Here is a 9,393-nt window from a genome sequence, read left to right on the forward strand (position 1 = left end):
GGGGGGTGTCTTGGTGCTCGCTCGGCCCATTGTCCATGATTTATTCGCGCCGTTCTCCGATTCGCGGTGTGTTGTTGCGCCCCCCCAGGTAAGCCGATTTCAAACGCTTTCCCTCCAGCCGGCAGCGGGAGCATTTGGAAAGATGTTATTTATTTTACTTATTTTTCCTGCACTTTCTCTGAACGAGGTGGCGAGCTGGGCCAAAAAAAACCCACATGTGGGAGCACAATATTTGCACTCCTGGGTTTGATTCATTGTGGATAGGGAGAGAATGGGGTGCGAGTCGGAGGGCACGAAGAACGCACCCCGCCATTCACCGTTCTCGGTTGAACCGAGAACGGCCAACTTTCGCTCGTGTGAGTGATGTAAAAAGTTAGCGGGGGTTTGATTTAAATTTATCGATCCTTATTTTAACTTTGTACAATTTTATCCCACCAAACTGCACTCGAAGCGTTTTCCTCCCCAAGGTGTTGGGCTCCCGGTTGTCGGGCAGAAGGATTTGTGTTGTTAATGTTATGTTAAGCTATCCCGCAGAATAGCAGCCATACTCACACACACACACACACAGCGAGATTGGGGAGTAAGCGAAATACCCATTAGGTGGGAAAACTTTCACACCGTACCGCACCGCGTGGTGCCGCTCCAGGAAGGATTTTGGAAGTCGGCATCGGCGAATTTGGCGAACTCCCCAAAGCTTTCGTCATACACGGTGTATGATAAAGTTTTCGACTCGAGCTCCACCGTCTGTCCGTGTGTGTGTGTGTGTGTACGTGTGTAAGGGAGAAAGAATGATAGAAAGGGCACAGCATCCTTAACCACGTCGAGTGTACGGGCACACGACAGCACACCGGCAATGTCTCAGCAGTGAAACCAGCAAAGCTCCCCTACAAAGTACCGCGCGTATGCGTCTCGTTTGCGCGACACATGCACACAACACGTGTGTAAGCTCGGCAGCAAATCTTCCCGCAATTCGTGTCAACTTGCGATGGTGATGGTGCATACGGGTGCGCTTCTCTCTCGGGCAAATCCCCGACTAGTAGGCTACGAGCGGGATAAAACAACAGCCACAACACTTTGTACGTACTCGTGATCGAGGAGCTGGGGCCAGTATAGATACAGCGCTGAAAGGACGACTCTGGCGTCCTTGAAGATGTTGCGAAGTCGGGCGAGTTTTAGCCAACGCGAAGGTGCAGAGGACCAACAAGGACACAGCGCCACGGCACCGGAGTGTCAGTATGTCATATTCAGTGCGCTTAGGTACGGGGTCGTTTCTTCAGGTGTTGTTTTCTTTTCATGTTTATCTTTTTATCAGGTCTGCAGGCGAAAAGGATGCTTTCATCATCGCTGCTGCTGGTGCTGGTGGTGATGCTGCTGCCTCCTGCTGAGACTTAGGTGCGCTGTCGTCGAGGACCCACACACACGCACAATCTTCTCCCCAGCTGCAGCCAATGGAGAGAATGCGCGATGGTAGGTGTGTGTGTGTGTGTTACTTGCGCGAAGGATATTATCTCAGCTTTGACACGGTGGAATTTAGTTATCTCCACGCCTCGATTCGATGACGCTCTGTGGCCACAGTGTTTTGGGTCGCTCTTTTTTTTTTTGCTTTCACCCGAACGAGATCCCGCTAACTACAACCGGAAGTCCTCGTAAGGGGGACTCACCTGCAAGTACAGCTGCCCCTGGCCGCTGCTTCTCCCAACGTGGTTTGTCATCACGTTCGTTAGTTCATTCATTCGATGCTTTGGAACCTTCCTTCCTGCTGCCCTCCTTCCCCGTTATCCGTGTACTTAGAGGGCTGTCGTTTGACGTATGCGGATGGAAAGATGGATTCCAGTGTTACGGTAGAGAGATGCCGACACAAACACATCCTTCGTTCGTTCGTTGGCACGGAGGGGACCGTCTTGGAGCTGACACTTCCACATGACCCACCCACCCACGATGTCTAATCGTAGGAGGAGGGTTAATGAGGAGGCAAGTCCTGACGAGGGTTGGCTGTCGCTTGATGTTACTGAATACTTTGTAGATGGTTTCGCATTTCCCGTAGCGTTATCTGAAATTAAACGTAACGGAATAGAAGCGATAAGTTTGTTCATTACGTTTGTGTGTGTGTGTGTGTGTGTGTGTTTGATACATTCTTCAATTCTTCGTCAATTCTACGCCAACGATCGAACGGAGCCGTGTATGAATGGAATCGGGCGAAGGATTCATTAGCAAAATCCCGTAAATTGAAGAGCGTCGCCCAAAGAGGAGGAGGAACATGGAAGCAAGGGGAACATTCCCACAGCCACGATTAGACTTCTAGGATTTCTACACTCCCTGGTAAAAGCAAACCTCCACACAGGGAAGTATCGTGATTTCCTGGCGGTGCAATTGCTGGAAATTGGATGCCGACTCCCCGAATCGAATGCGGAATGCGAACGGACGCGTTGGCACATGCAGGCTGCAAACGGTATCATTCCCATTCGCCATTGCCGACACACCAGTCGTGGTCCGATCAGCTTTAAATCGAGCTTTAAGCAAGCTCGCCGGCCCCGAATCGGCGTGATGGTGAGTTGGAACTGCACCGTTTCATATTTGTCTGATCATTTTTACCCACACAAACAGCTGCAACGTGCTGTTTGCACTAACTGTATTAATTTCAAAAACTAACAGACCGTTCTCTATCCACTCCCGATACCCGGAAGGAGGGGGGGTCTGAGGGAGAGGTGGGTCTGTTTGCTAACCGTCTGATCGAACGCCACCGCCACCGCTTTCCTTTGAACGATCTATTTTCTTTGAGCGCTGGTTGGAAGGCAATTTATCTTGCGGGCCAACCCGCTCCCAGGGTTAGTTAAATTCCACCGGTTAATCAATCTTTAGCTAAACACAACTTTTTGCACGTTGTTTCCATTACCCGGCAAAGCGTTCTTACGCTTGTTTTCCCAACCGAACGGCGGCCGATCAGTGTCGTCCTCGTCGTCGTCGTCGTCGTGCTCGTCGAACGAGCAACAGCGTATAGTTTAAATAAATGAGTTTCAACCCACCACCACCAGCAGCAAGTTCACCGGCCTGGACACTTTGTTTGGAAGGAAAACAGAAACCGAACTACCCGAAGGGGGGTGTATGGTTCGATGCTGAAGCACATCCGAAGCGAACAACTCGGACTGGGAGCAGTTTTGCTCGCTTGTTGATATTAGCTCAGCAAAGCAACAAATCCAATAAGCCTCGGTAGCCGCTCCCAGGGCTAGGAGAGCCTTGCGGGGGCTCAGTTTCCGCTTCGATATCGTTCCCAACCTGCCCACCAACTTCCACCGGCCACACGCCATTTCCTTTCCCTACCAGTGCTAAATGGTCGATATATGTGACGCCACAGCTTAATACGCTTCCAGCCCACCGGCAATGTACCGACCGGTGGGCGGGCACATAAGCGATAACCGATGTAAATTAATCACATTATGTTGACCTAACCCCGACTGTCCGAGCCTGCCAAAGCGGCAGAAACACTTACCTATCGCCCGACCGGCCACTCCGGTGCCGCCGCCCTCCACTGCGTTGGCCTCCGCACGAGCAGAAGAAGCTGGAAACAGGCCGATATGATCGCCATAACTATCTGCTTTTCCGGCCCAGATTGTCAGCGGACCCGACCGAGATGTGGGGGCACAGGTGCACAGGTACACAGGTGGCAAGAGAACACGGCAAGAGAGGCAGGTAAACGGGAAGAGAAGAGAGATAATTTTAAAAAAAGTATGTCATTTAAGCGTAACATGACATTTCTGCCATTTGACCCCGCACCGTTCAGGCGTTCAGGTGGGAAAGGATATAAATTAATTAAGTAACCCTGCTACACATCGCCCGGGAGCATCCGGAACGTGTGGCGTTAGGAGGGTGAAGGAAGTGACGGGGGGGGGGGAGGAGAACCGTCGCATGGAGTGACGGTGGTAAATAGAGTCGTTTAGACTGATAATTACATATGTTGATGAATGTGCCACGTTAGCGCCATTTATTCCGTGTTGCATCGCGGCCGGATGCTCTCCTTTGATGACGTGCACCACCACGCTGGCCGAATCTGAAAGTTGGGTGAAGAGAACAGGTGAAGAATATTGTTAGCTGCGAGGAGAAGCCAATGGAGGTCAAACAAGTTTCACTAAACAATGAACCGCGGTCCCGCGGTAACGTCGAGCTAGGTCAAAAGCGCGCGGGGCTTTTCATTAATTATTATGCGCATACTATTAGTACCATTAGTGTAGTGCGTCGCGGCTGGTGGCTGGTGGCAAGCTTTCAACTGACATTGCGCTAGGACTTTTATACGGCGATTACGGTGACTAGAAGAGCTTCTCTTGGCCGCGTTCGGGCATGGTTGTGTTCGGCGTTCAATATCCACGCCACGCCAAGGGGATAACGTTCGCGGTGTTGTTTTTTGGCGAATTTGTCCACCCCACTGTGGGTGTGTGGCGATGGATGGATTAGTGTATCTGTTAAATCTGTGCCAGTAATGGCACGACAGGGCAGCTGAAGTGCAGCACGCCACGCCACGCCAGTGGAGGATGATGCTTCGCGTAACGATGTTGAAACAACTTCATTAAATTCATTGCCTGCCCGTGGTCGTCGTTGTGTAGTTTCTTCGCGCGCGCACACACTCTCCCCCCGGGTGGGGTGGCTTCTTTTGGCGTTTTATCACCTGCCAAGCTTATGGGGTGGATTTAAAGTGCGCCGCTCCTGCTCCCCGGCCGCTGATGCTCATCATCGTTCGGGACACCCGCTGCCAGTTGGGGATCGTGCTCGTCGAACGGGGAGGCGTCAGGGCATAAAGCAGCGTGCCAAATGCGCTATAAACTGCCAACCAGAGCCGGGCGGGCTTGGGTAGCACGGTTCGTAATCTTTACGATCGGCCACCGTGATGCTGTGGGGCAGCAGCAGCCGCACTCGGAGAAAGCATTCGAACGGGTTGCTGTAGTTCATATGGCACGAAGATTATAGCCATTTGCTGGAGCAGCAGGAGCCGGTTATTTGCTGCCATCATACGCCCTCCCATGGGGAGCGTTTGGATGGCTCGAGGGGAGGACCGGAGATGCTAGTTCTTATTTTTCCATTTGCCAGTGTGGTTCATCGGGAGGCGGGCTTTCTCTGTGGCCAAGCGCGTGCGAGTGCTTCGGAAATGATACGATAAATTGGGTTTGGCTCACCGAGTTTCTTGATGCGCTCGTCGTTACCGTAACGTACCGTACCGTACACGCTCGGACTCGATCCTTTGGTTCTTTGGGTGGCGCCATGAAAGCAGAAATCAACGACTACGAGTCCTTGCACATACTCAAACACACACGAAAACACAACTGGGAGCACGCTGCGTGCTGCCGTTGGGTAAAACAACCCATCCAGCACGGTGACGTCGATATAAACTGCATTTAATGTTGTGCATAAAATTTTTAAACGAACCGTAATATATCCCCAACTAGTCCCACTAGTGGAATCGTGAATCGTTGATGCTGCTCCGTTCCAACTGGATCTTTCGCAGGTTCCAGTGCAGGTGATTATGGTGGAGCGAATGGCTACACATGTGCGCGTCCCGTTGCAGTCCGTGCTCGATAAACTGGAGCTCCTGTGCTGGTGGTGGTCACGATGGCATACACAAGACCGTTCTCGGAACTGCACCGGCCAAGGCAAACGAAGCGAATTATGTCGTGTGTCACACACACTCACATACACACACATTCCGGCATTGGGTTGGATTTTGATACGTTGCCAACAATTGACAATTTGCATCGGTGCAGCAAGGACCGACAAACGTGGCCACCCAACTATAACGGGCCGTTCACGGCAAGCAACTCGGGATTCTCGGGAAGCAACAAAAGGCCTGCCAACATGTCGCATAAATGCGCTCGTTCATGCGCAATTTACAATCCCCTCACCGGGTCGCAAAGAAAGCCGGGAAGCTTACTTACCGGAGTTACTCGGCGCGCAGGTATAATTCCCGGAGTCGGACGGGGAGGCGCGCGATATGACCAGCCGGCTGGTGCGGGTCTGCTGCTCGGTCAGCACGCTAATGCCGCCACGCTGCGAGTAGTTGATCACACGGCCGCCCTTGTACCAGTAGATGAAGGACGGCGGTTGCGGCGATTGGAGCGCCTCGCAGGTCAGGTTGATGTCGCTGCCGCTCTTCACGAACAGTTCCGAGTTGCCCAGGATGTTCGCTTTCGAGACTGAAAAGAATAGGCGACGGTATTCGTTAATTAAAGAAGGAAAGGTGTGGTGTTTCTTTTCGGGCATTACAACAACAGCAGTGAGGGACACGTACCGACAACGTTCACGCGGAATGCTTGACTGATCTTCGGCTCGGTTGACACCTGACACTCGTACACGCCCGAGTCCCGGGCCTGGGGCGACGTTATCCGCAGCGTCCACTCGTCGCTGCCATCGGTGTGCAGCGACTGGAAGCGCTGGTCGTTGGTGTAGGTGAGAATGCCCACCGTCAGTATGTGTAGATCTCGCTTGCGAATCCACGATACCTGGATGGGAAAGTACGAGAACGACCGTGAGCTGTGGTACGTGGTTTACATTGAATCCCAAACCACCCAGCCATCCCTACTTACCGCCCGGTCGCCGAGGCTCTTTACACGGCAATGCAGCTGGCACGTCTGTCCGGCGATGGCCGTCACTTCGCGCTTGGTCGTGTTATCGAAGTACGGCTGCACCATGTGGTTTTCCCAGTACATTTGCATCTCGGGGCTGAGCGTGTCTGTGAAGGAGAAGGGAGTGGCGATACAGGTGAGTGCAGGGGGCAAGACCACCGTATATCCGTTATTAACATTCATACGGAGCTCGGGAATGGAGTTACCGCGTTTTTCCGCTCTGTGCAACACATATTCCGGAACGCCCCTTTTCCCCCACACACAAGTGACGCTCGTGACGTGCAAATGAACGTTTTCCTTTGCGCGAGCGAGCTAAGGTAAGGCATGCATGAAATCGTGTTTCCACGTCCGTTTTTCCGCGTACGATTGCTTCATTCCGATCGTGCGTCCGTTAATGGACCGACGGACGGCAAACGTGGTGAATATTTTAGAAGCATTAATGGGGGGCGAACTGTGACGCGGTACAATTTTAACGGCTGCAACAACACTTCTGAATGCCACCAAAACAGCTCATTTGTGGTGAAAGATCGGAATGACATTCAAGACAAGCGTTTAAAACCACAAATACCGTTCCAGCTCACCCACCCACCCGGGGGGGCGGTACTTACCTGCGAAACAAATGACGATAAAATTGATAAACGCTGCAATAAGCGGCAAATTTGCGTTCATGGTGTTGCATTTGCACTTCCGATGGGCTGTCCTAGCTGCGACTCGAGTCATCGGCCACCGTTTCTGCTGTGGTTTTGCTAATTTCCGCCCGAGCGGAAGCTCCTTCCGGCCCGGATTGCTACCGGTGTTTGCACAAATCTCTCCTCACTCGCTCACTTTACACTTTTTCACCACGCCGCACCCTAGCCACCCGGCAACCCGAACAGGAAGATTGTTTTCCGTAGGGACCGCAGTGGGTTGTTTGTGCTTGGTGGGGTGATCCCTTTTTAAGCTGCTCACTTGACACTTGGGTCACAGAACAACGGTTTGCTGGGATCGCTGGCAAGGTGCGGGCACACTCGGTGACACGGTTGCTACCGGCAACACGATGACACGGGCACTTGTTCACGGGCTTGGAACGCGACTGGAATTTATTTTACAACGATTCTCCCGCAGTCGAGCAACGAGCAAGGTGGACCCGAAATGCGGTGCTATTTTCTTCCTTTCTTTTCTTTCTTTTTTGTTTCTAGCACTTTCACTGCCGGTGGTTGATTAACGGTCAATTTCGTCCCAACACGGGACGACTTGGAATCGGTTCCGAGAACCACTGGACCACTGTCCCTTATCGTCTACGCCGGACGTCACTTTGATGTTTTTTAAGCAGATTCACTAACTCAGATGAAACGATGCTCACTTTCTCTACACCAGTCTCGCAGTCTCACAGACTCACAGGCCGACTGCCCTTTTCGTTCGTTCTTTGTCCACTTCACCACTCACTCGGAAAACCGTTGGAGTTGATCCGCCGCGCTGATAACACGCTCCTCCTCCTCACTTCACTGCGAGTGAGCGTTTTTGACGGTTGTTTTTTAGCTGCTGGAATTATTTATCGTTTCAGTTGGTTGGATTCATTTCCTTTCTCACCCGTCCCCGTCCCACAGCCCACCAAAGTTTGTCGTACTATCACCAAAGCGTGACCACCATGTGCGCTACTAGCAAACATCGCACAAACGCGTACAATAGCAAAGGGAAAGGGTTTTTTCCTTGTTGCTATGGTGGCACTATCGCACCACACGAGAACCTCTCGATTGCATTACGGACCATGTCGGAGCACCCAGCAGCAGGTTTTTCAATTCGTCCACACCAATAAATGTCAAATCAATTCTATCAGGATGCTGTAATTGAGTCACGTTCCTGCGGAAGGCGTGCTGGTTACGCTGGCGCAGAAGGTTGAGGCGTGTTGGGCTGCGTACGCGCGTGGGCCTCAAGGGTTAGCCCGTACGCAACACGCCACACAGCGGAATCAATACACGGTCTACGGACGCCCGAACGTGCACTAGTTTCGTGTGCTATAGCGTGTGCGTGTGTATGTGTTTTTATGGTAACAAAATTCTTGAGAACGGCCGGCACTCTTTCTGCGTGCACACTGGACGTTGTATTGCGTACGGGATGAAGGTTGTTGGGAAATATGGGACCCACTGCACACAACTGGGCTGTGTGGCCAGCGCGGCGTCCATCCAGCAGCGTCGGTTGATTGGCAATCGGCACCGGCCCAAATGGGGGATTAGTGCCGTTGATGAGACTGTGCGACTGTGTGTGGGCAGGAGGCTCTGGGCTCAGGAGTATGATGTAATCCTCCTTCTCGGGTCCGTTCGGGTGGAGATGCGGAAAACAGCGCACCCACCAACGACAGATCGAAAAATCAACCATGAGATGAGGAGAGAGAGAGAGAGAGAGAGAGAGAGAGAGAGAGAGGGAGAGAGAGAGCGGAGCAGAAAGAAAATGAACCTGTCTTTTCGACCTTTCGCTTCGTCCCCTGATCGACCTGATCGCACTCGCATTATTGGCAGGACATGGAACATCAAGCACCCAGGTCCTATTACGTGCCAGCTATCGAGCTATCGCCTCAAACACATTTTATTACCAAAACGCAGCACTCCTCGCACACACTGCGCCACAATGGGTCCATGGGTCGTATTATGTTTGTTTCGTTTTTCTTGTTTCGTTCGAGATGGTTAGGATTATTATTTGACCGATGAATGGCATCCTCTTTGCGCGAGGGAGGGTCGACGGCTCCTATCCTATTGGTCCTAGTGGTCCAGTTTCGGGGACTAATTTTCCCCCCAGAAACCACGCTCACCAG

The 9,393-nt window shown here is 52.2% G+C and overlaps 1 protein-coding gene across 2 annotated transcripts; it reads right to left on the reverse strand.

Moving 5' to 3' along the window:
* Positions 1-8,030, reverse strand: LOC121603253 (hemicentin-1-like). 2 transcript variants are annotated; one of them, XM_041931939.1, is made up of 7 exons: positions 7,214-8,030; positions 6,567-6,712; positions 6,272-6,482; positions 5,919-6,176; positions 3,948-4,045; positions 3,488-3,589; positions 1-2,050 (listed from the first exon to the last, which is right to left on the reverse strand). In XM_041931939.1, the coding sequence occupies exons 1-6, from the start codon at positions 7,323-7,325 to the stop codon at positions 3,488-3,490; spliced, it is 927 nt and encodes a 308-aa protein (XP_041787873.1). In that variant the 5' UTR covers positions 7,326-8,030; the 3' UTR covers positions 1-2,050. The 2 variants fall into 2 exon arrangements, with proteins under 2 accessions (XP_041787873.1, XP_041787872.1); XM_041931938.1 differs by having other exon boundaries at positions 3,488-3,592.
* Between the last annotated feature and the right edge of the window lie 1,363 nt (positions 8,031-9,393).

Source organism: Anopheles merus, unplaced genomic scaffold, assembly GCF_017562075.2.
Source record: "Anopheles merus strain MAF unplaced genomic scaffold, AmerM5.1 LNR4000978, whole genome shotgun sequence".
Classification (NCBI taxonomy): Eukaryota; Metazoa; Arthropoda; class Insecta; order Diptera; family Culicidae; genus Anopheles; species Anopheles merus.